The sequence below is a fragment of the Seriola lalandi genome, unplaced genomic scaffold (assembly GCF_002814215.2).
Source record: "Seriola lalandi dorsalis isolate HSWRI2012SDOR001 ecotype SW California unplaced genomic scaffold, Sedor1 jcf7180002054487, whole genome shotgun sequence".
NCBI classification, from domain to species: Eukaryota; Metazoa; Chordata; class Actinopteri; order Carangiformes; family Carangidae; genus Seriola; species Seriola lalandi.
The window spans coordinates 765,599-793,103 of record NW_019525040.1 but is presented as its reverse complement, the minus strand read 5'-3'; the positions used below and the strand labels follow the sequence as shown (position 1 = coordinate 793,103).

The following is a 27,505-nucleotide window of genomic DNA, read 5'->3' as shown; positions in this document are numbered from 1 at the left end:
GCTCTGCCTGTGCTGAGGCCTTTCCTCAGACCTCCAGATATAACGTGTGTTCATTAGAGTTGGGCGATATTTGAACATTACGGTCGTTGTTAATATTGTTGTGCTGTTGTTCAAATTAATGATTTCAAGAATATTGTAATTTAAAACCAAGTTTTTCAAGTTAATTCAAGTTCAGTGTTATTGTACATGTGAAAGGAGATTTATCTGAGGTGACTGTGATACAGAGTGATATAAGAAAGTATTGGTATTTGTATCATGATGTTAATGTCAGCTATATTAAACAGCCCTAATATTCAGTGAAAAACATGATGCAGTATATAAAATGTTAATGTTTATACATTTTTAACATTCTCAGATTTTAAAAACAGCTTTAAAAAGTTTGAACTCTTTGTTCAAGTTCAGTATATGAACAGTAAGTGATCAAGAGAATCTCAGTGAAATGTGTGTTTGCAATTTTGTGTAAGCGTGTGTGTGTGTCTGTGTGTGTATGCGTATGTTGCTCGTTATGATAAAAACTGTTCTCTGAACTATTCTGTTCAGTACCACATGATTGTATTGACCTCCTGTTGAGCAATTTCGCAGGGTGTTATTAGATGCACAAAATCACAAAATGTGCAATAACATATAATGTATTTCTAGTGGAGAACTACACTTTTTGTAAAATACATTTTGCCTATATGTATATGCAGTATGTTGTGCAGAAATAGAGATATTGTATTCTCTCACTCCTGCTCCAAATGTATAGATAATGTCATGGCTTTGTTAATTCCTACAGTGTGTGTGTGTGTGTGTGTGTGTGTGTGTGTGTGTGTGTGTGTGTGTGTGTCACATACCAAACAGCTGGCCACGCGTCACAGCTGTGAGGTGAAGTTATTTGTCTCAGCTTGCAACACTAACAGAACAGATGATCCATACTGGCCACAGGGATGCGTTACCAACTGTGTGTATGTAATGAATGTGTGAGTAGTTTGTGAGTACATGCATTTGTATTCTATTCATGTGTCTGTGATTTGTGTGCGTGTGTGCATGTGTGTGTGTGTGTGTGTGTGTGTGTGTGTGTGTGTGTGCATGCATTTGTCTGCATGACACAAAAGGTGAAGGACATTCAATCAGTGCTGTCAGCTAATGTCATCGCCACTGACAGAGGGTCAGCAGTGAGAAGGGGGCGGTAGCAGCTGAGACTGTGAGACTGTGACTACACAGTGTGTATGTGTGTATCCTGTCATAATAAAATCTAAATCATGTTTGGCATCAGATCCAGAACAAATCTAGACTGATTCACATCATATTTACTGTTTTACTGGCCATGAGGAAATTGTTATAACATAATATTCATTCTGCTACAGAGCTTGTGCTGTATAGCAGTAACTAAGTTCTGTTTATGCACATTTTCATCTTTTGAACAAAGAGAAAACTGCACTGGCAGGTTGATGTCTTCATTGCACATCAACATGATTCATATATTTTGACATTCAAAACTCGACACTCTTAAATCACATTTTTGTTTCAGTTTTTCTTTCATTATTCAAACAACTCAAAACAGTTGCTTATTCAATTTGTCAAATCCAAACAACGATTTGGATGAAGCATTTTCAACTTCACGACAACAATATATTATTTTTTTGTTTATGACATCTTTCCACCTGGACGGCTGAGATTAATCAACACAAGCATTATGCATGCATGCAAAAAATTCAAACAGCCCTCATTCTGCCAGGAAAGAAAAATAATATGGGAAAACAATATAGTAATCACTTCTGTTTCTATATAGGAGAGTGGCCAAACCAAGAGAGCACATTTAAATGGTGTGAAATAGAACTGCATGTAACTTTCATCAGGGTTTTTTTTCAGATTCAAGCATAACATTTTGAGGGAAATATGTACTTGGTTTGCAAAATGTATACATGTTTACAAGCCAAATGAATTCAAAGAAGGGTCATGGAAACATTAAGTTGTGAAACCAAAAAAAATCTTAGTCCGAAATGTCATGAATATGTTGCCTTGGTATTGCATAAGGTAGCATCAAAAAGTTTCTGCCTTAAAACTCACAGAGTTGAATTTGATTAAAAAGTTTATCACCATGACATGATGACAAAATTGTGCAACACCAGCCTGATTCTCTTATGTGTGTGGACCCTGGAGGCAGCTGTAGGCAGTATAATACTCCCCATTTTAGGGAGACAAGTCTATGTTACATGTCTAGAAGTTAGAGTCAGTGATGTGAGTGTGTGTGTGTGGTAGTGTAGATAGCTGGGATATTAAAAAGTCCTGACTGAAAAATTAAATAGTGTTGTAAATCGACATGTTCTTAATTCTCAGCTCAATCAAGCACACATGCGCGCACACACACACACACACACACACACACACACACACACACACACACACAGCATAATCAAACACTCAAACACATGTAATCATCTGTTTCCACATCCGCCTCTGATTGCACCCAGGGGATGGCAATCTGTGTGCGTGTTGGCAAAGTTGTTCTTTCATGATACAGACGCAAACGCACACACACACACATACATACCACTCAACACAAAACCTTTTACACACAAGCACTCGCATGCACCGAAACACACATACATACTGTATACGGCAGTGCTAGAAGCAGCTGACAGGCTCCAGTTATCATCCAAGGCAGGGTGCACAAGATAAGGGAGCCGCAAGGCATCATAAACACCAATACGCAGGGAGAGAGAGAGAGAGAGAGAGAGAGCAGTAGAGGGAGGGATGAATCAGAGATGAAAGAAGGGGGAGGAAAAACTCAACACCCCTGTCAGAGATAATAAAATTCTCAGATGAAGAGCTACACTGGAGAGAGGGAGAATTAGAGATGCACAGCGGTAGAGAGAGAGAGAGAGAGAGAGAGAGAGAGAGAGAGAGAGAGAGAGAGAGAGAGAGAGAAAATGGGGGGGGCAAGGTGAAAAGAAAATCACGGCAAGTTGGTCACAAGGGGTGGATAGTCAGAGAGAGAGGGAGGACAGAAGAAGTGGGCAAAGAGGAGGAGGATGGAGGAGAAGGCAAAAGGAGAGAAAGAAATCAGGTAACACTTGACAGAAAGATTAAGAGGCTGAAACAGGTAGAATAACAGATTCTCATATGGGGATATCACTTTCTGAGAGAGGACTGTGTGTTAGTGTGTGTGTACGTTTGTGTGAGTTAAAAAAAAAAGAAAGAAGGAGAGAGGCAGCTATACAATGAAGTGATAATAAGAAGGAAAATACACCTCTATAAACCCCAAGGCCTGACTTTAGATGAAATATGAAGTTACATATAAAATACACACACACATACTTCACGCACATGCACACATCGCACATGCACCCTGTGCTAATAAAGCCAGCTCCTGCTTTGTCTCCCCAGACATCAGGCGGTCTGCTCTTTTCCCTTCGTCAGCAACTTTTGATCTAATCCCACTAAATCAAGAAGAATAAGAGTCGGCATTGACTGTGACGGAGGGAGTCGAGGGAAGTGAAAACGCACACGCATACTGATGGATACACACACGTGAGACCACAGACATACACATGCACACGTATGAAAATGCATATGGTTGGATATGGGTGTGTAAATAGGTACTTTGGCAGATGTACATATTATTATGCTCTCACACATGGTGCAGATTAGATATATCCACTTTGCAACCTGCCGTCGGCACTCAGGAAGGAAGGAAACAGAAGCAGAGTGCCAGTCAAGTGATACAGCAGGCAGATGCCTTTCGCTCAAGTGCGGAGTGAACACACCCATATGCGTGAATGTGCAGGAGCAAACACTCACACTCGCTCACATCATCTGAAGTCAAGTGGATGTGTGGATGCAAGTGCCATCCTACATCCCAATGCACACACACACACACACACACACACACACACACACACACACACACACACACACACACACACACACAACATATTTAAAGTGAACTCATTAGTATTACCCAGCTGACAGGGTAGAGCACCAACTGAGAACCAGTTTTTATCGATGTGTGTTATAGACCATCAACCTTCTGAAGCTGCGCTCAGCTTCCTGAATTGAGCTTGTGCTCACACCTGACATCAGACTGTCAAACCCACACTGGTGCTACAGAAAAGACTTTTCCAGTGGAAGTCAAACAACAGGGAGTAAATCCACCTCTCATCTGTGCCTTGATAACATGCAGAAAAAGTTTGCAGCCTTGTTTTCTTCAGGAACTCATCGTTTGGACTTGACAAGTGTTAATTAGCCAGTTGTTTTGATCACACCTGGAGCTGATATAACTTTGGGGCAGCTGTGCAAAAGTATTAAAACTGTTATATTTAAATGGCTGGACAGAAGCACTGGCACAGAATTTTTGACTGTTCTCGGCCGTTTCAGCAGATTCCTCAGTATAATATTTGTCTACATTCAGAGGACAGAGCCCGCAAGTGGGAAAGCGAGTTCTGACTCCTGTCTGTTGGGAGCTAAGGTGGAAATAGTATGCTTAAGTTATAAAGCCAAAAAGTCTAAAGAAGTAGGGAAGGAGAAGGAGACCACTGTTTGCTTCCTTTTATTTTCTATAAGCAGTCAACATTTCTTTCTTTTAGCCATGATCACTATTGATCCCTAATTTTAAACCGGTAGTTTTTCGTACTGTAGCGCCAGTAATGTTGGTCTGTCTGTCTGTCAGTTGGTCCACATGAAACAATCAAAACAAACTAAAAGACTACACACAGCCTCACAAAGCAACCAGCATGGCTATAGACTTGTACACAAACCAAGATCTTTCCCTTCCCCTAAACAAGTTATTTAGTCGTTTAATTAGGAAATGAAAGGAAACTTTTTCCAAATATATTCTTTTCAGGATGAAATGACAGAAGTGACAATGGAGGAATTATCTTGCAGTTACTCGTCTGAGGTCCATGTAAAAAGGATAAAAATGGGGGAGTTGAACAAGTTCCTAACAGGTTTAAAATCCACTGCATTCTGGATTTTATCTCAATGATCTCTGAAAAACAGCATAAAAGTGGTGGTTTCTCTCTATCTCTCCATCAGAGAAACGGAACAGAAACACAATGCTGCTTAAGGTGCTGTAAAGGTGGTTTTGTTGAGGAAGCTGTAAAGAGGCTGTTAGAGCAGCAACTATCTGCACTGACACTGTAGGCATCCACACATAGGACTGCAACTGTATTTTGTAACTGCTTTTCCTTTCTTGAGTTCAGTTTTTTTTTTTCCAGAATTTGCTGTACAAATGGGAGATTGAGTGAGTGAGTGAGAGGAATTGGAGTGGTGTGCACATAAAGGAAAAAGGTAAAGTGAGACAAAGTAGGAAACTAAAAAAAAAAAAAAGTAAAGCTGAGAGAATAGACAGCAATCTATTTAGATTTAGTGAAATCAACACCTTTCTTTGCTCAAACTAATTTCAAGCCTGACTGCCCTAAAATGGCCCAATTTTCTCCCAGAAAAGGCACAGAAATATCAGGTGTACTGACATCAGTTTGAGCCCGGCTTTGACAGCCTGTCGCTTTTTAAGCTATTACGAGGAGACAGTGACAGCATCACTGAGCCAAATGTTTTGGGTTCTCGTGTTAACTCTTAACAACTCCAATGCAGCATCGTGAGCTGGAGTATGTAGACACCAAACCCAATTATGCATGACTTGGCTCACATCAGCTGCACTCTCTTTTCAATGAAAGTAGAGATAACAAGGGTTCTGATATACCTAACAAGCACTGTCAAGCTTGCTAAAGGAAAATGTGGATAATAAGAGATTCATGACCCCATTTTAAGCAGTACTTGGCAAAGACGTGATAAATTGGTGTCTCTGGTTTGAATGTCATTTAACTTACTGAAGGTTTCCAGATAACGTTAAATCCTCTAATGGGTAGATAAAGAACAAAGTTGACACCGACCTGAAACACACATAAAGCTGTTCTGCTCAAACTCCAATCCCTGATAAAAGTCTAAATAAAAAAATTTGATGGAAAAGTAAGGATAAGAGGCCAAAGTGTGAGAACACAATACCCTGCATGTGATCTCCCTCCAACCGTTCAGTTTTACTATGTACATAATTGATAATATAAGTATTGATGATTTCTTTTAATGCAGGCTTGCTGTGCAGGTGCTGCTCACTAATTTATCAGTAGTGGTCATGCAACATTGCACTGAGGACCAATTAAGAACCATTATGTTTTTCATTGAATTTCATTCTTTCAGGCAACATCTGCAATAAAACGTTGAAAACTACCTCTGTCCACTCCAGCCTTCTAGCTCTGTATCAGAGATAATGTCCATGTATACTAACATACCTGAAAACGTAAATCACATGACCATTCACGTACACTCTGCTTGCATGTGCCGGTGTAAACAGGAAGCAGATTGTCTACTCTGCAGTTGGTTGCTTAGTTGTAGAATACTACAAATAAGGAACAGCAATGGTAAAAAGTAAGATTTACTTGTACTGACGACAAGGTGGAAGTGTTCCTAAAAGGCGGTCAAGGCAGAAAACATAAATTGGGAATCATTGTTTTAATCCAGAAAAGGTTTACTTAATAGGATACGTTGTGATTGATAAGACCAAATCAGGGAGCGAATGTCTCAGTTTCTGCCTGTTCAGACTAAAATGCCACCCCAGAGTTTTCAAACAAGTCATGATTGCGACAGGAGAGCAGCCTACTCCAAGCTTCAAAAACGGTCTTCAGAAACCTATGGGTGACGTCAAGGAGGCTACATCCATCTTTATATTTACTTTATGGTGTGAATGTAGCCTCAGTCTCACCCTACGATATCTCTGACGATAGATCTTTAACTAAGTTACTTAGCAGATGGTATTACTTATGGTTACTAAATTACTTTTGGAACCTCACTCTGTTGCATAATAAATGTGGCTTTTGTTTTTAAAATACTAGGACCGATAAACCTTTTAGGTATGTAAGGTTTTCATTTATTAGAGCAGAAGAAAAGAGAAAACAAATTTTTAAGGCTGTCACGTCTTCAAAAGGTTAAACAATATTATATATAATTTGTTCAAATTTGTCTGTGGTGTTGAATCCAAAAATGCTTTCACAAATCCCTTCTATCACTTCTTTGGTCTCATTATTATATGCTCAAGAAAAACAGCTAGTCGTTCTACTTTGTGTTAGCCAACAACAATGGCCTAGTTTAATGAAGGAAAGAGAGCTGTAATGGGTCAGACAGATTAGGCTGAGTTATGATGGTGCCAAAATTTTTGTTGTTTAAAGCCAGATGTGTTACTACATGAGATTACACTCCCACTAACGTCTCTTGTCTTTATTTCCTTTTTCGTCTGCCTTAGGCCACTTCTCATGAGAAATAAAGCTCGGCGTAGGAAAGGAGGCTGATAGTGTCGGTTTTGCTGGAGCTCGGCTCATGTGTCCCCGGGCCTTAAAGTCTATTCAGAGCTAGAATTCTCCTTCCCTGCTTCCAATCACACACACACACACACACACACACACACACACACACACACACACACACACACACACACACACACACACACACACACACACACACACACACACACACACACACACACTCTCTCTGACATCCCTTCTCTGTACCTGTAAATCTAGCTTTTCTTTTTTTGCTCACTTTGTTCTCCCTGGCCAACTGTTTGGGCCCTGCAGCCAGTAGAGACTGACCTCCCTTAGCCTTTCTACACATCAGACAAATGAAGCTACATTAAGACCAAGATGGAAACTCCACTGTACTCTCCTCTCTTCTCCAATCGCCACTTTTTCTTGCACATACTATACAAAGTTGTTTAATGGGCAATAATTACAAAGAATCTTTTCTCTCCTCAAGAGACATAGACTGCACTCTATTTAGGATTATCAGACCACATTTATTCTCGTCATTTCATCAATGAATTTTATAGACAAATGGTGAGGTAAAAGTTTTATAATGGTTGAACTCATCAGGTAGAGGATAATGCTATAACGGACTGATTGATATGATTGTATGTGTTGAAAAATGCTGGAACCTCTTTACTTTCGGTCCGAAGTGACCGGAAGAATGACACTAGCTGCCATTAACACAGGGGACAGACTTTGTAGAGGCTACTTCCACGGATCCCTACATTTAAACTTGGGGGGAGTAAAGATTGCAATGTGTCTTGAAGAGATGGATGAATTTACATCTTTTTAACTAGCTAAAACACAGGCTATTTCAATCAATAGCTTCCGATCTGCTCAAGGAACATGAACAAAGTGAAGTAAGTATAAATGTCTATGTGCCAGCATACTATAATGCATGCTGACTGGGCCCTTAAATGGAACAGAGCATACTTAATATTATTAGTTACACCTGTCCCTTTTCCTGCTGTAAGAGGTAAAAATATCAACTTTGAAAAAGGTCTATAAAGAGAGCGATTAAAGCGTGAAGATTTCATATTGACGTTAGGGTTGGGTGACACTGGCAAAAATCAAAAATTGCAATATTATTTTGAATATGACCCAGGTCTTCTTCATGTTATAAAACTTTCCCCATGTAATAAGGTCAGAAAACTCAATTTTACGCGATTAAATGTACCACCATACACAGATACTCTGATGTACGTACACAGAAGATTGTGCTAAATCAGCTAAAGAAGCAGAAGCAGCAGCTTGTCCTATTTGTATTTCTGAGTCCCAGTTGTGTCATGCAGACCAATTATAGGTAATGTCATGTGGAGATTTGAGTCCAAGCAACACCAGTAATGAAAGACATAGTCACCCTTTGGCCACAACTCTTTTTATCCCCCCCAGATCTTCAAATCTGAGACAAGGGATAAGGGTAGTCATTACATTGTTTGTGTGGGGTTGTGTGTGCGAGTGTGTGTGTAAGGGGTTAGAAGTAAGGGTAGGGGTGACGAAATGCTTTAAAAATTTGGGAAGTTGCTAACAAGCACATTGATTTAAGCTTAGAGGGAAACCCACTGTAGAGAGAAAGAGAAAGAAACAGAGAGACAGGGAAGCAGACATATACGCCGAAAGAGAAACAAAGGTGAGGAGACACAACGCAAGAGAAGAGGAGAGGAGAGAAGAGGAGAGGAGAGAAGAGGAAAGGAGAGGACGTTACTCGCGGTCTGTTTCTGCTAACTCACACACTTTAAGCAGAGAAAATGATGCAGACTGAGCATACTACTCATTTGCACGCTCTAGTTTTTAACAAAGAGACATGCTGACACTCCTCCCCACATACCAACACACACACATACACATGCAAACATCGCCCACAACTGATTAATGTTAATGCGCTACAGTTTTGCCTTAAAGAGGGAGCTACCTCTCCCGTCTCTTCAGGAGTTTCACACACCTCAGCACGTTCCCCTGAATAAAGAGATCGGATACACACTCCCTACATAACTCAAAGGTTGGATATTTTTAATAGGAGACGCTTCTCCCCCGCATTTACAGCCAAGTGTATAATAATGTTTCGAGTCAGCTGCTTTACAAGTTGTTTCTCCGTAAAGCCTGCATAACAAAGTCAGTAAGCACAGAAAAGTATTAAAGTTATGAAAAATATAAGAGAAAGCAGCGATGTCAGGAAAATGAGAACAGCCTAATTGCGCGGGATAGGCGAAGAGAGCATGATTGGGGTTTTAAACATGTGAATGTGTGTGCGCTCTTATCTGCTTGGGGTAGGTATAATAAGGCGGCTCGTAACCAGCCTACGGGAGAGAAGGAGGTGAACTGAGTTCATTGACTCCAGTCTCTCTACAGGCTTCACTTTAATGATGGTGGAAGGTGAGGGAGTCAGGTTGATGGGGGGGGACGGACATCGGAGGAAGAGAGAGAGGGGGAAAAGAGGGAGGGTGTGTGAGGCAGAGAGATGCATAGAGCAAGACTTTGTCTTTTCATGGACTTCACAGAAAAACAGAAACACCTAAAACAAAACAGAGCAAGAATTAATAAACACCTTTAAAAAAAAAAAAGAAAAGAAAAAAGACCAACACCCACATGTTCACATCCACACATGTTCTTCTGAGCTGGAGGTGTGCAGATCTCCACACCTCTACTGCAACTACAGTGTCTCTGACCTGGCACTTACAGACACATAAGTATTTAACAAGATCTGAACACATTTAGTCCACTGGTGTTGAGAAACAGATGAAAGCAAGAGATGAAAGTGTAACCAAAAGCAACTGGAGACACTGTTAGAAAACAGAAAACAGAGGGATGAAACAGAAGGTGAAAAGAGGGTGAACCGTCTACAAAGAGCCCTGAAATACAGCAATGGTCAAACTAGAGCACCCACAAAGCCAAGAGCAAAATATAGAGAAAAACAAGTGTGGAACTGAGAGAATCTGAAGACCAATCCTATTTTCTAAGGCATTATATAACTCCAGTAGATAGCTCTTTTTGCATTAATCTCTTGGGTTATGCAAGCCATCTCTGGGCCAAAGCACCAGACTTATAGCAATGAGCTTATGATGCAAACTAGCATTAGTTCCTTTACAGCATGCTGCCTCTGCTGTAGTAGTACACACACACACACACACACACACACACACACACACACACACACACACACACACACACACAGCTTTTCTCTTCCTGTAAAACACCCCCTCTCACACAAGACATATATAGACATATATACACGCAGACCAAGGTAAATTAAGCACACACATACACACAACAGCTATACTGACCTGGCTGAAGGCCCAATTTTGCAGTAAGGTCACATTAAAGCAGCTCTCAAGCTTAACAGAGCACACCAGTAGGGTTAACTGCTCCTGTGATGTGTCACTGGGAGAAAGTGAACCATGGGACTAGGTGGAGTTTTGGGGCCACTTGATACAAGTTGATTAGAAACTGGGAGATTAAAAAGAATCTTGGAAGGGTCCCATAAAGTATCCTGTTTGAAGGAGCACTTCGACACCCTCCTGCATTCAAATGTAGGTAACACTTACCAGCAAGACCCTAGAGGTTCTACAGGGTGTTTAATACTTCTGCCTGTTCAAAACAATATAAAAGCCACACTTCCCCGACAGTTGTACACAGGACTGAGATGACTGCAGATGTGAGTATGTATGATTTAGAAAAGAGGGAAGAAAATTAAAAAAAACAAAAAAACAATGTGAATGGTAGGCTTCAGTGTCAACAGTAAACCTGAAGTCACTACACTAGATTAAACACAAGCCTGTTCACCCACTTACCATTACTGTGAGAAAGGGCTTAAAGCAACCAGGGGATTTAACTCAGACTGATGCTGTTTGAGATTAGCTTGTTATGTAAATGATTGACTTCAGAGGTAGAAGGAGAGATGAACAATATGACAGTGTGTGGAAGCAGACTTAGAAATCACTTAAATACACAGAACTATATGCAGAGGCATATATGTAAACACGAAAGTTAAAGCGCAAAGGATCTGTGAACAGATGGCCTTTATAGCAGCGGTTAATTGTTATTAAGAGTGGTATTAAACTTATGTCCACCACAAAGAATTGAACCGATATCTTGTTTTCTTGTGGTCCAGGAACGCCTGACTCAGCAGCTTGAGAGAAACTAAAGAAGCACAAATGAGTAGAAAACAGCAGCATTAACTTACCAAAGCAGTATTACTTCATAACAGCCGCATTACCTCACATCAGCAGCATTAACTCATAGCAGCAGCATTAAATCATCGCAGCAGCATTAAGTCATAGCAGCAACATTAACTTATAACATTATCATTAAATCATCACGGCAGCATTAACTAACAACAACTGCCAGTGGCACTGAAAGACTTTTCAGGGCAGGGGCAGAGTGACAAAGGAGCACCCCGACTGTGCACTGGGTAGGGTTGTGTTTAGGATTTAGGGTTCAATTTTGCGGAGCACAGGGGCACTTGGGTTGGCCAAGGAGGAACTTGAGCGCCCCAAGTGCCCATCAAGTGCTCCTGTGATGTGTCATTGGAAGAAAGTGAACCATGGGACTGGGTGGAGTTTTGGGGCCACTTGATACAAGTTGATTAGAAACTGGGAAATTAAAAAGAATCTTGGAAGGGTCCCGTAAATTATCCTGTTGGAAGGAGCACTTCGACACCCATTCAAATGTAGGTTTTATGCAGCTGTGCTGAGAGTTTGAGGAAAATCCATAGAAAAAGAAAAGGCAATTTCCAATATGCATATGCACAAGCGAAGTCTGAAATGATGGTAAAAAATAAATGTCTTTTTTTTTTTTTCTTTGCTGTTATACAAAACATACAGCACTATTCTACACTGTAAATATGCATCTGTTGGTGTGTGCTACATCTGATCAGGAGAAGCCAACAATGCACTGATAGGAGAAGATATGCTATAAGGGACAGCAAAATACCAAACAAAACAAAAGACTAGGTCAAAACCTATAATATGGCCAGCCTGCGTATGGTCAATGCGTGAAATTAAGGACATAGTTGAAAACTGTTGTGGAACCTCCGCCTTGTTTTCTTTCGTTCCTGTTTGCCGTGTTAAAGTTACCGTCTTATGAGTTAATACAAACTCAACACTTCCTGTAACAATTTATTGCTGTTCTGCAATAAGCATTTTGTCTCATTTTCAGTTGCTGTTGTTTTTGTTGTTTACATGCTACTCATATCTGCTAGATTCTTTAGCAGTTGCCGATAGTTTCTCTCTCTCCCTCCCACTCTCCTGCTCTCTCTTGCTCAGTGTGTCTTAGGTTCAGTTATTCCTCTGCCTCATTTAGTAATAATGATACATGTAATGAAAGTTTCTTATTTGCTGTAATGGAGGCGAGACTCAGTGAAGCATCCGGGAAACCGGGATAGCTGGGTGACTTCCTGTAACAAGAGGCATAGCCCAAGTCCATGGTTGGCACCCATGCACAGTCCAGCCATATCCTTGGTTTACTAGTCTTGTTTTAATAAAAGTCTCTAAATCCAGTGACAAATGTGGTTTGCTGGCAACACTGCAGGCTGTACACACCCCCTAAAAGAGCAATAGCTAATGGAAAAACTCCAACTCAGGAAATATGATCAGTCAGTCAGTCAATCAATCAATCAGTCTAGGGCTGTTGCAGTCCAGCAGAAAAGCAGATCCATATTTCTGTACTAACACTAGCAGAATAACCCCCCCCCACCCCCCCCCCCCAAAAAAAAAAAAAAAAAAAACCTTGCATGTCTGAGAGGAAGGTTTGAATGAATGTGAATCCCTGCTGTAGGCCTTTTATTTGTCCAGAGGCACTATCCTATTATCAGCACATCTCAGGGACAAAAGAGATTTGATGCTTTTAGATTCCCTACTTCTACTCTCTCCTTCACTGTACTGGAGGTGTTGATTGACTGTTACTCTGTGTCTCTCCACCTCCAACCCCAGCTAGCCCAGAGTTTGATCTCCATGGCAACTGAGACATTACCTGCAGTTGGGATGAGATTGCAAAACTTGACACCTCAGATTTGAGGAAGAGAGGGAAAAGGAGAGGATAAGAAGGGACAGGGTGAGTCATGGACAGTGTGAGAAGAGAGAGCTTTTAAAAAAACAAAAGAAGTGACTTGGTAGTTGAGAAGTTTTTAAGTTTTTTTTTTGTGTTTATTGATAGTTAATAGTAGAAAATATTGTTTTTGTTTGGGCTTTAAATTGGTAATTACTGTTGGCCATTAACCATGTGATGAACATAGAAACTCTAAGTCACTCTATGTCATGGAATATCCAATTTACCCACATTGTCATCCACATGCTTTCAAATTTATTGCCTAAAATATGTTCCAGAAAGAATCCAATAAAATCTGTTCAAACTAACACTTAAACAGTTTCTGCAGCATCTGTCGTGAAGTTCAGTCCAGTTTCTGATTTGTCTTTTTGATCTTGCTTTTCTCACATCACCTTTGTCAAATGTCCCATAATGCAACTTTCATTGCCTTTGGGTTACTCAGCATGTCAAAACACCTACCTATAGTTTTCTATGTAAGGTACAACACACAATGCTCCAGAAGAGCAGTCATTTTATCACGATCGTTTCCTGGATCTTCACATCCAGGCTACTTTACTGTATAATGACTAATTATCGTGTCCACATGGTATCCAGTGTGCTACGCTGCAAAAGGCCATTACTTTTCATCCTGTGCCAAATTCTTTCATCTTTCAGTTTAAGAGAACTTTCTTTGTATCTTTTATATCTCTTTAGAGTAGTGACAGGATCTGACACAAAGGTGCAGTCCGTCCACCTTCACAATGACTGCTGCAGCTCTCAGTGATGTGGACCCACCAGTCTACAACGCAGAGCCCTGTCTTTTCTCCCTGTCACACTAATGCATCTCAGGTGCCTTTCCAATCTAATTGGCACCAAATTCAGCTTGTCAAGCTGCTCAGTTAGCCCGCATTGTGAGGAGTGCACACTCAGCAGAGACGGAGAGATCCGAATTGAATTAACTCATGTTTGTGTGCTGTTGTGTATGGGTGAGAAAATGGTACAAATGAAATTTCTGCTTTGTGCATAAATGAAGGAGAGTCCAAAATTCCAAACAAAGAGATGGCATTCATCAGTGATCCTTCAAAAGAATCTATTGCAGAGAACCATTATTTGCATATTTGAATAACAAGGCTCCTGCCCCAGGTCCACTGTTGCAAACTCAGCACTTTGCCTTATACTCTTTTCTCCCCTATAGGCTTCTCTTTCCAAATTTCCTCATGTGTCCATCCACCAACAGCAGCGTGAGATATTTCTCTACTTTGTCACAGAAAAAAGGAAATTATAAGTATATGATTCCCTGTGTCATTATGTCCTGCTGGCCACAAGGCAGCGTTATCACATTAATATAGAAAGAGTACAAGAAACAGAAATCTATAACTCTTTCCATCACCAACTTCAGAATGCAGTTTAGTTTAGTTTTTGTATATATACTGTATGAATATATTGCTTCCCGTGTTCTATTAATAGCAGTTGTTTTTGTCCACATGCTCTGGCTTATTGTCACGCTCAGCCATTGTCTATGGACCAAAAAAACCTTATTGAGTCTCATGTGCTCTGTTCATGTATCTCTGGTGAATAATGTCCAGCCACCTGACCGCAGTACTCACTGGAAACTACAAACTAGGATGTATGTTATATACAGTAACACGACTCCAGCCCTAATCAGCCCCCCTGTGGCCAATTAGCTACCCTCAGCTTCCTCCTCAGCCAATCACAACTCTCAGCTGTGACCATGAGATCACTGTAACACACACACACACACACACACACACACACACACACACACACACACACACACACACAGTGGAGTTGAGGAATTGTGGAGGTGGATAGACCCTAGGCACTTTTTGTTCAGTTTTGTTCTAACGTCAGTGTTGCCCAAAGCAAAGTGAAGCTTTCTCCAAATCGGTGTTTGGACTCAACTTCCACTAAGCATCTTCTTTGGGGCGATTGTTGTCTGTCTGTCTGGTTTTCCATTCGTCTTGGTTGACCTGCCTGTCCAGATTTTCAGATCATTTATCTGTATTTTTTTTATCTGTGTGTCTGACATCTTCTTGTGCCTGTCTGGTTTTGTCCATCTATCTACCTGTCCACCATGTTGAAAATTTCTAACCCCCTGTGTTTGTCTTCTTGAACATTCTTGTTGATAGGAGAGAAGTGCGGTATGTCTACAGAAATGAACACTGCTGGGAACACGTGAAAGAGAAAGTATTTGAACAAATACACTAATAAAACATAAATCAAATAGTCAAGAAATAAATCTGAAAAATCACACTCACAATAAAACTGTGTAAAACTGTATTTGCACAGCAAGCATCTTTACTTCCATCACAAGGGGGACAATGCTTTCACTTGATACCACAATAAATCAGCAATAACTTAATCAACACAAGACATCTCTCTGGAAATACTGTATGACATGAAATTTTTACAAATCTTTGTTGATTTGCATCTGAAGGATATGTTGTGTGAAATGCTGTTGACTGTGAGACATTCAAGATGTTTTGTAAGGTGCAAGGTAATCACTACATCTCACCATGTTCCTGTCTGTTTACTGACAAATGGTGATGATTGTATTTGCATTACATGGTGTGAAGTGTACACAAAGCCAATATGTGAGAGTCCTTTAGTAAGACTGAGAAAAAAACAAAAAATAATGTTTTTATCCCCAGTGTATTTCAACACTTGTGCTTTTCAAATCATAGATCACTGTGCAGTTGTGTGCAGCTTAGTAGCGAGGCTGGAAAAATGACAGCACTAAAAACGAAAAATCCTCCTTCAAATGGCATGTTTTTGCCCAACGATTTCGTCATTGAGCACACACGATTTTTACTTTACAGTTAAACTCTGTGATAGCCACACTGCATTATCACCTTTGTTAAACCTTAAATCTCATGTTTTTTTGTCTTACTGAAGGTGGGGACCAAAAGAAATGAAAGGTGTGAGAATCTAAATGTGACACATAAGCAAAAAATGACTTGACACACTGCAGAAAACCTTTTCTGTTCCACTTTCCTGCAGCAAATGGTGAGGAAAGATTGACATCAGGAGGCAAAGATGATGTGCTATTTCCCATTTCCCAGTGTTTTTGAAAAGGACTGAGTAAGGATCTAAATGCAGTCTGGAGAAAGATTAGACTGCTTCCCCAAGTAATCCAAAGCTAAAAGCTATTTTTCCTTCCAAAGCCATTCCATGTGGGCGAGGTGGACAAAATAATTCTTCATGCTGGTGCGTTAGATTATGCTGCACAGTTGCCGAAAACATCACAGCCCGGGTTGTGAGAAAGACCAATTTCAAAATGCGGGTCCCAAGATACTACAGTGACACGCACGCAGTAAAAACAATCCTGCCATCCATTTCGAATCTGACAACAGAACTGTGCCTTGTGCATGTCGCTGCCATCTCTAAAGTCATTTTTTAAGTATACAATTCCTCTAGATTTTCCCACTCTCTCCTGCTCCCTGCAGAGGTGTTATACGTCTACAAAATGACTGCCAAAGGCTGGGTGGCAGTACAATACTTCTTCTATGATTTGTGAGAGTTGTCGCAGGCAATGCTCAGTGTAAAATGCCGAGTACAGCAGGGTCTCTGTAGACATCATTATATTGATCTATACGCCATACCTGTGTCATTGCAGTGATCAGTGATGGCAGAAAGACAAAGACTATTGGCCCAATCAAGGCTGAACAAAGACATCGCCTATCTACAGTATGAATCAGCTGTCTCCTTACACTCATACCTATTCATAATTCTGCTGTTCAACATTTGCCATCCATCTTCACTCTGACAGCCTCTGTGATTTATTCAGTCTCGGCCATGAAGCAGATATTGCATAGGCTGGACAGAAAAAGCCTGAGGGATCTTTCCCAACAGGATAGATTTACATCCATCCACACGTCTGCATGTGTGTGTGTGTGTGTGTGTGTGTGTGTGTGCATGTGTTGGCTCTACAGCTGTATCCGTCAGCAGAAACATGTAAGTGTGCTGACGCAGGGGATAAAAAAGACACACCAACGCAGTCACACGGATGGTAACTTGTGGAGTGCATCAATACGGGGTCAATACAGCGAAAAATATATCAACAGGACCTTAGAGCCTTCATGCCTAATCTTTGGGTTAAGTGGGAATAGGATGTAATTAGAGCACAATGCTCTCATACATATTTTGAATAGAATATGTGGGAGGACAAGAGCAGAGTGATAATGGAGGGGAATGTAAAAGGTCACTGGTTTGTTGTCAGAGCTGTCATCTGGGGCTTTTCTGTCACAGACATTTTGTCTCCCTCCTAATAAACACGTTAAATGCTGGATGACATTACTGAAAGTAATTTTACAGTAAATCAAACATGTAGATGTTAAACAGGGACCAGACTTTGGATCAAGTAATCAAACTGTTTACTTATAGCCTTGACCCTGCCAATCAATACACTTTCTCTTCTCAAGGCAAACATGTCTCCTTATCTGAATAATCCCTATATTGATGTAATGTAATTGGTCTACTGGAGAAATGTCACTGACTCTTATTAACATCTCAAACTGAGGTTTATTCTGGTTTTCGGCAGTAACTACTTGATCAGCAACAATTTTTATACTGCTGTTACTTTCACATTATTGGCAGGCTTGGTGTTTGGAGCCTTAACAGTAAAACAAGTTACATTCACATTGTCTTCTTTTCTGCAGAGAAACAAACCTGCTTCACTGCAAGGAGTTATCTTGACATCAATGACCAGGGGATTGATTTGATGAATAATCAAAGACAGCATGTCTATTATTACTTGCTTAAAACCATCACAACAAACAAGCCAAACACTCCAGCATTTGTTTGAGTCATTTAACACATAGTCACTCACCCCTGCAGCTCCTTCACAGACATGGAGATCTTCAGGTTATGTCCAAGAACATGGAGAGCTGTGAGGATGTCAGCCCACTGGACCATCTCTCCCAAAGGACCCCCCTTCAGCACCTTGGGACTGAAAACATCTCCAGACTCCTCTGTTAGGAAGCCTACATGGATGAGGATCTGAAGAAAGACAGGGACATATTGTGGCAGAGTTGAAATAAAAGTCTGTGGAGAAGCGCCGCATGAGAACTTTATGGATTATCATTTTTGAAAGCTGAATACTCTACCACTGCAGAAACATTCTGGTTTATCAAAAATAATTCTTATAGTGTTAGCCATCATCTCTGGTGGTTATAAAAACATTTCTCTCTCTAAAATAATCACTGAGATCTGGGAACATGGTGAAATCACAACAGTAAAGACCAATGTGGAAAACTATGGTCCAATAATTTAGCCAGATTAGCTAAACCACAGGCTGTAGAAGAAAAACCAAAAGTGAATGTACCTGAAATGTCACTAATAATCCCTCATTGCACAGGACAGCTGTGTGTGCATACAACTGAGGCATGTATCATAAGTAACACTTTAATCAAAGACCTATAAACTGTGACGGATGTTTACATCTGATGGCTTCGTAACACTTTTACCTTTACCTTTCCAAACCTTTGCTTAAAAATCATGCAATTGTCTAATTGCTTGTGTTTGCCACTATGTTGCAGGATTCATAAATCTCACCAATTAACTTGTCGAGTACAATGTTATTACTAATAGAAAGTACGACCTGCACTTCTGAAGCAATAAACCAGACTTGTCCTTTAATTTGGTAGAGTTTAACAGTTATGAAAAAAAGTATGATCCTTTAATAAACAATTCACTGACATTCACAAAATGACAATACATGTCACAATACAATTTACTAATTATAATATGATGCTGTGTTGCTGAGTTGTTAGTTATCTTAATTTGACGTTTTAAAGTGGCAGTTGTGAACTCGAACAGTCCAGTAGTCTAGATGTACAAATCCTGATACCTGGAAACCCAAAGCAGGAATAACTCCATTTAAAAAGTGTGTTTCCCTGTTACTGTGGACAATAAGCCTGAAAACATCCACATCTTCCTCAGCATGGACCAAAATGTGCATCTATTAAATTTAAACACTTTACGGGCAACTTGTCTTGATGATACTCATAATGTATATATATTATAAAGTATATTCAATTTAATCTGATTTATATTATATTATTTAGATACAGTATGTGTGCGTTCTGAGTAAAGTTAAGCTCCTTGAAAGTTAAGCCTCTGCAGTTCATACTGTTTTAATGAGTTTGAGGATTAAAATCATTGGAATTTCAGACTCTTCCAAAAGGAAATTATGGAAACTGAAAAGTAATTCTTTGAAATCCTAAATGAATTATCCCCTCATGCACCGATGGAATAGCATGCACGTGTAGAAATCCATCATTATGGACTTTACTGTACAACTCATCTCATATGCACAGAATGTCTACACAGATAACAGCTGTAACTAATTCCTAGGCACCCATCGGGAAAATCCCTTTTGTTTTAAAACATCCTATAAGACATGTGAAGGAATTATCACAGTTTATAAGTTGCACTATTATACAACCTTGTTTTTACAGGCTACAGTCCCGTCACGCATGTGCACCTAGCAAGTGCATGATTAGTGCAACCCACCGAGAAATGAGCAACACGTTGCTTTGCACAGTGGATTAGACACAGCCATGTCCAAATGTTGCTCTGTGGAGTAATCCTGATTAGCTAACGCAGCATGAACACCTCCCGCTGCTTTTGCTGGCAAATGGAGCCCACAACTTTTCACCATGGACCATACATAATGAGCTTAGGGTCAACTGCGCGAAGTTGGCCAGAAAGTTTTGATGGCGATTGCTTGCCATGTCTCCCTGATGAAAAGCTCCCGAGAGCTTTTCACAAATGTGCTGCAATGTACTCTCTTATTACCCCTCTCCTCTGCAGCCACCTCGCTCTAGTGTTGAAGTGAACTGCAGGAGCCAACACAGACACGTGCGCACAGAACAAACATACACTGCTCCTACATATCACATACTTCATTATCCTGGAATCCAGTCTGAATGACAGAAAAGGAGAGAAAACAGCAGTAACCCAGTAGTCAATATAGTGAAATTTTATATACACAGTTTTGAGGGGTTGTGTGTTGCAGCCGCATACATGCAGTACAAATGCTTAACTCATTCCACTCTTGTCCCATAGTAAACGTTTACAAAATGTGTTTAAAACATTGGACAATGGTGTGTACGCAGCAGAGTCAAGCTCCAGTGAGAATCCAGCTGGCGTGAAAAATCCCCTGATTTAATAAGCCTGCTCTATTAACTTCTGCTTCATAAAAAAAGATAAGTGAAATTTAATTACAGTTTGGGTGGCAGATGGCAAGAGTGAGAATTCATGGCACCAACACTATTCACTCTCTTGACTTGGTGGTGGTGGTGGTGGTGGTGGTGGTGGTGGTGGTGAGGGTGTATCACACAAACACTGGCAACGACGCAGAAATGGAGACAGAAGGAGCTGAATTTCACATACTGGCAGCAGGAACACTGCTAAATAAATATGCGAAATATCACGGAGCTGAAAAACTGCAGATTGGACTCTATAAAACTGGCATCCACACACTAATGCAAAGTTAATAGGGAGAGAGGTAAGAGTGCTTTGCAAAACCTGGCAACTTGCACCCACGATCTAAACTGCTGAGGAGGGATTTCACTTCCTCTCTAATAGGCAGTATTTATCTTCATTTGCTAATGTTAATTCTGCCATATGGGAACAAAATTAGAGAGGAGTTCAATGAAACATATCAGAACAACGCTGGAGAGGTAACCTTTATATCACAGAGTAGGAATCAATAGCTTGAGCGGAGATGAGAGAGAGCCCAGTGTGGGTGGCTCGCACTGTGTTTTTCCGTGCATATCACCACTACACACTCTCACCGCCAACACAATCTTGCATATTTGCTCATGCACTAGCTTGAAAATGAAAGGGTGGAGAAGCTACACAATGGGAAGTGAACAACAGAGGGACTAACTCTGAAGATAAAGCTGTACTTCCTCATAAACTCCTGTATCATGGCCAGCAGCCTCCCTCGAGAAACTGATCACAGAGAGAGCTCTTTATGTAGTGGACTTATGCTACTCCCAGATGGTGTCTGTGTGTGTCTGTGCGTGTCCTGATGGATTTGGGATATTTGTTTGTTTTTGTTTGTTTGCATGTTTTGTTTTTTTTTCCAGACTGACATACATCAATGAACTCAGAATCAGAACCCTGCGTGTGTGATTGTGGATGTTTGTGTGTGTTCAGCGTGGATGCCTGCACACTCGCCGTGAGCTCAAGGGATTCTCACCAGGATCTACAGCAGCTCTCTTACCGTTAATGTCCCGTGGGGATCGAACACAAAGACCTGGCAAACCCACTGAGACTGACAGAAAGGTAAGATAACAAGGCGCTCACGCTCAAATGTCTCGCTTGCCTTTACACGCGCCATCATTTTCACAAAACTTTAATGCCACAAATCAAGGTCTTTTCACAACATCTTCTCTATTCTGAATGTTGTTACGTGATTCTATAACTGGGATAAGCTGAGGAAAAGGAAATCTTTTGTCTTTCATGCACTGTGAATGTTTTCTGTAATATGATTGTGTGTCTAAAGTAAAAATCCTTGGAAAGTCCTTGGTGCATACATACGAGAGCAGGGGAGTAGAAGTGGCTCTCAAGGATGTGGTACCACTCCATTGCTCTGCTCCGCTCCACTCATCACTAACAGGCTAACGGCAGAAGAATGCTAATGCTTGTCTCAGCATCTGTAAGGACAAGACTTTGCATGAATGCATGTGTGTTTGAGTGTGTGTGTGTGACCCAGTCTGCTCATGCACTGTGGCCCTCATGAAGGTCGCAGCTGTCCGATGGAAGTCCACGGGTGGCACTACAAGCTGGAACTGCCAGCCATCATTACTCTACCCTTAATTTCACCTTCTCTCTCATGCAACTCTACGGACTACTTTCCCTTCTTTATTTCTCCTCACGTCTTTCCTCCTCCTTCCCTTGTTGTCATATTCCTCCGACCTGCTTCCTCCCCCTCCTCTTTCCTTCTCTCTTTTACTTCTTCTCCCCCTCCTCCGCACCACTTCCACCTCCTCACTCCTCACTTTACCTTCCATATCCCATTAGTCTCCTCCGCTTTCTGCACTTCATCAGTCAGAGGTCAATTAACTCTCAAGAGGGCAGATACAGGAAGAAGGGAAATTAACAGTTTGGCATATGCTGACAAACACACTAAATGTGCATGCTCAGTGGCAGACAGATGCGCACAAAGTCACTGACTTAGACGCTTAAATCAACACTAGAAACGCAGTGAATGCACTGTCAGAGGTTAACAGGATAAGGTCAGTGTCTTTGAGTCTGTACTATTGTCTCTTAAAAGCCTTACCACTATGCCACGACTTATCTGAATATGTCTCCTTTGATATGCAGAAAAAAAGAGAATAGCAATTTGTTTTATATTATATTTATACACAAAATGTTCCATGGATGAATGGACTGACCCGTGCTTTTGATTAAGTCTGATAACAACACCGGGAACAAAAACAGAGTTCTCTCAAATGTATAACGTCTTTGAAAGTGAAGTGCAGCAAAAGGTTGATTGTATTCTTTCTGAACTTCACAAGCACTGAGGAAATGGGCAGATTAGTCAGAAAATAAAAGAAATTTGCAAGAATATTTTACATCTTTTTCATCACACATCATGGCACAAAATCTCTCAAATATATTTGACTGTAGAAATTCTCTTCTGCTCTGACTCTCAAATTCATCCTGACATGAACCCTGTCTGTGACAGGTGTCGACAAGCTCCTACGACTGGTCCAATATTTCTTAAACTTCATCAAGGGTACTTCTGGTACCTTTTGATCCACTTGCATCAACAGTAGTTTTAATTGCAGATACAGTGGTCGTGTCAGAAGTCATCCTCTCTTCCATCCCATGAGGCTTAGATCAGAGATCTTAATTTTAGTAAATTGGAGAAGATTAGACACACACTGTGTGAGTCTACAGCTTAATTTTTCAAAACATGGCAACCCCCCTTTGAGAGACATTGCAGTTCTAGAGTATGTCTCAGTGAAGCTGACTTCCCTTTCTATTACTATTTTCTGTCTTAATCTCACTCTTTTGATTGTCAAATATTAATTTGTAGCACAAATAGTAGTTGCTTCACTATGAATACTATGTTTTGTATTTGTTAGGGTTTTGCATTTATACACACAGACACAGCACATTTTCACTCAGCCATTCCATGCACTACTGACTTTACAGATTCCTCCAATCTAGTTTTTTGTGTTTGTTTTGATAAATTTGTCATAAATAAATATAAATTATAAATAAATTACTTACTTACTTGTGTGTCTCCTGTTTTTGTTGCAGTCTAAGAGATGGGCTGTAAAAATGGGGGCTTATCTATTTTTCTTTTGTTTTTTGGCTTTTGTAGAGTTCCTGGTTATTTGAAGTAGCACATTTTTCCATTATGTATTTCTTCTTTTTTTTTTTCCCCTCATGGTATTTGTAGGTTGAGTTGGATTTGTGAATTAAGTGTGTGTAACTTGTCTCTGGTGTGCCAGTACCTAATGTCCAGCATAGTGCATAAAGCACTACAGGGAGACACTTTTGGACAAGTATGATCTGTTTAAGTAAGTATATGTTGTGTGCGCTGTATTCTATGGCTTGTGTGTTGAAGAGTGTAGAAGGTATTCTGGTGGTTTTGTGGCACAGGTAAGAACAGGCTGTCCATTTCACAATTAACTTTGTTTATCTGGAGCTCACTCCGTGGTTAGGCTGTAGAGCGGGTTCCCTTTGGAATTCGTTTTGGGGGAATTTATTTTAAATAATGTGAGAAACTACTGTTTACAATGGGACTAACACCAATAAAAAAGAGTTTTTAAGGAAAAAAAAAAAAGAATTACATTTCTTAAGTTTCCACTGTCACTCTCTCTCTCTCACACACACACACACACACATACACACACACCCCTCCCAGTTTGTCCTTGAGTCTGCTGCTGACTGTTAAAAAGAATCATTTTGCTTTTTCTCTCATTTTCCTCTTCCTCTCGATCCTTTATCCCTCCATACTTGCCTCTCTGCTCCACTAATTTATTCATTTTCTGAGTAAACATCTACTCCGCTTACAATCAAAGAGAGAGCTAAACAAGGAAACAGAGCTGAATCAACAGAGCCCCATTGGAATTGTAAAGACTGCACACTCATGCAGAATGCTAAAGCTGCTATTGGAAGTGGGGATTTTCTCAAATGCAAAGGTTAGGCGAGTACAAGGCCATAGTCAATTCACATCAGACGTTTTTTTTTCTAGGTCAGACTTAATTAAAATCAAACAGTGTTCCCCTTCTCAATGTTGAAGCGACTGCCTATTTTAAAGTTTAAATTAATCTTCCTGTGAGGGAGAAAGGTAACAGTTAAATGTTAAATTTGACTGGAACATCCTGTGATTTCATTTTCAAATAATATGTATGAGATTCTGCCCTTGGGTTTTATTGCAGTGATATCCAATTAGCAGTCAAGCACAAGCACAAACACACACATATACACACACAGATCCAAACAGACAGACAAATGCACACATTTTTTACTTCCGTTTCTAATTATTGTGATAAACAGCTTTTGACAGCCAAGGCTAACTCTTACAAACACCAGGACATCTGCTCTTGAGATAGCAGCAGTACGTTGTAAGGCATATAGGCTGTTCAAGCAGCCACGGAACCATGATAGAGGATAACAAATCCCCTCAGTGCACTATAACAAAGGAGAACATCAATCACAGTAACGGAGAACTATTTTCCACCCTTGTTAACTTATTTTAGAGAGAGATGGGGGCAGAGAGAAACATTTTGGAGAGGAGGCAGAATGTGTGCTCAATCTGCCCTCTCATATTAACTCATTCATTTATATTTATTTTCTTTAGTAAAAGATGATAAGTCTTGTCTGGGCAGAAAAAGAAATGTAATAGGTAGGGAGGCTTGGGGAACCTTAAATGTGGTGTTAAGGTTACATGCTGCAAAGAGTTTCTAAGACTCCTGACGTTTTTAATCACATAGTGCTTTCGTTGACATTTGGAAAAGTAAGCCTTTAAATTACACCCTTAGTTTTTTTTTTTTTTTTTTACCAATTTTTAATGAAGTTGCCAATGTCCACAGGCATTTCAGCCCTCCAGTCTTTGTTGCTTGCTCATCTCAGCTGTGCCTCACGACTCCCCTCTCTCCCTCCATCAATTCTTTCCTAATCCATATTCTACAGTATCCTTCCCCACTATCATCCATCGCCCTCTTTCTTTCTCATCTTACTCTTCTCCCTCTGGCACTGGCACATGGTTGGCATCTTGTCGTAATACCAATCATACATCATCATTCCTCACGCCCCCTCTCTCCCTTTTCATTTATTCTTTCTTTCTTTCTTCTACAAGCAGGAAATACCCAAGCACACACCACACAGCTTCAATGCCAACCGAAATGAGGGTTAACTATTTCACAGTATGATCGAAAACTATTTTTGAATTGATATATATAAAGACACACTAGAAGAGTAATGCAGATGGCAGCGATGGATGACAACCTATCATTTCCTCCTCTATCATTTTTCTCCTAGCAGCTATTATCATATATATTCTCAAATGGAGAACCTTCAAGAAGAAACTTAAAAAGCTTTTTATGTCTAACTACTTGAGTGAAAACAGTATTTGCCATAATGCTTATGTTTGAAATGAAATGTTTTTAGCTAACCTTGAATCACCCTTCTTATTGTAAGGCATTTATGGATCACTTTGCATCTGTTTTGAGTGCATACTTATACTTTCAAGATTGTATTGTCTTATGATGTAAGGTGCACTGCGTGCGTTAATGTTTTTTATGTGGAAAAGTTCCGCTTTGCATCCTTGATCATCCATCCCCACTTTCTCTTACCTTCTTCTGGTCCCTCCATCGTTGCTGCAGCTTGGCATCCAGGCGGTTGGCGGCCGTTGCCCACTGCTGTGCAAGGCGGCGGATTCGGCGCTTCATGAAGCTGAGGGACTCCTTTCCCGTCCCAACCTGGTCCAGAAGTACAGAGAGGTCTGTGCGGAAAGCAGCCTGAGGTGGGGAGGGGTGTTGTTGATGGATAGAAATGTAAAGGAGAGATAGAAAGAGGTTAAGAGTAAGTGTGAGAAAGTGGGAAATTAGACAGAAAGTTTTGTATTCTAGCTATAGGTGTTACTCCCATGCCAGCAGCGTGGTTCCAGGGAAGGTAGGGTCGATAGAAACTTTGTACAAACATTCATTGTTCCCAGGGGATGAATCTTACTTACTTTGGTGATCCACTGACCTTTTCCCTAACACCACCATGAGGCTGATATTCATGGTTCAGAGTGAATTGTCTCGACAACTGCTGGAAAAGATTACCATGTAATTTGGTGCTAACATGTTTGGTCTTTGTGAACTTTGCTGATCTTCACGCTATCATCAGGTCAACATTTCAATTAATACTTCATAGTTTATCTAAACTTTTGGTTTTCTCTGCAATGACAAGAAAGCATCACAGAGCTGCTAGCAAGGCTATAGACTCTGTCTTGTTTGTTTTTTTAATGGCTTGCAGTCTAGACTACACTGCAAAGCAACTGAGAGCAAGTAAGAAAAGATGTGAAAGAGCAGTATGTCATCTGCAGATTTAAGGACATCAGCTGATGTAACGTGTGCACGTAACTCTTCTTCTTATCGTGATGGTAATTCTGTATTCTCTGTAAATCCAAGAGAACACTTAGTGGAAGATTAAACAATTTTGCGACATGATGCAATATTTGCCTTGTCAACACTTATATTTTAAAGAACTACTTCAAGAAAAATTGTGCCCCAGCAGAACCTTGCTCACTTTACTACTTTGTGCTGCTAGCTTTAGTCAAACAAAAGTACGAAAAAATGTTACAACAACATCCTGTGCATTTTCTGTGCTATAAACAGTGAAGCCTTTTCTCCTCTAAAAAACAACCTTGACTCAGCTCTATTTGCGTGCAAGAAACAGGGAGACTGTGATCCACAGTTCAGTAATTTGTGTCACACGGCAAAGATAGAAATATCAGTCTTCATTTACTTCGTACTTCTTCGTTTTTCATTTACGACATTCTCCCCCTGAAAATTTCACTGCTACCACAAATGAAAGGCATACGGCATTAAAGGCACTCACTTTAATAACTATTTTAAACACGCATGATTGTCTTGCGTTCCCAAACAAACACT

The 27,505-nt window shown here is 40.4% G+C and overlaps 1 protein-coding gene across 1 annotated transcript in view; it reads right to left on the bottom strand.

The window, feature by feature from the left end:
* The window catches only part of LOC111659738 (alpha-1,6-mannosylglycoprotein 6-beta-N-acetylglucosaminyltransferase B-like), a 111,923-nt gene that overhangs the window by 31,879 nt on the left and 52,539 nt on the right, over window positions 1-27,505 (bottom strand). Inside the window, exons 7-8 of the mRNA XM_023412753.2 lie at window positions 26,201-26,365; window positions 18,205-18,374 (exon numbers count right to left, since the gene is read on the bottom strand). Of these exons, the coding sequence (XP_023268521.1) occupies window positions 18,205-18,374; window positions 26,201-26,365 (335 nt within the window). The remainder of the gene's footprint in view (window positions 1-18,204; window positions 18,375-26,200; window positions 26,366-27,505) is intronic.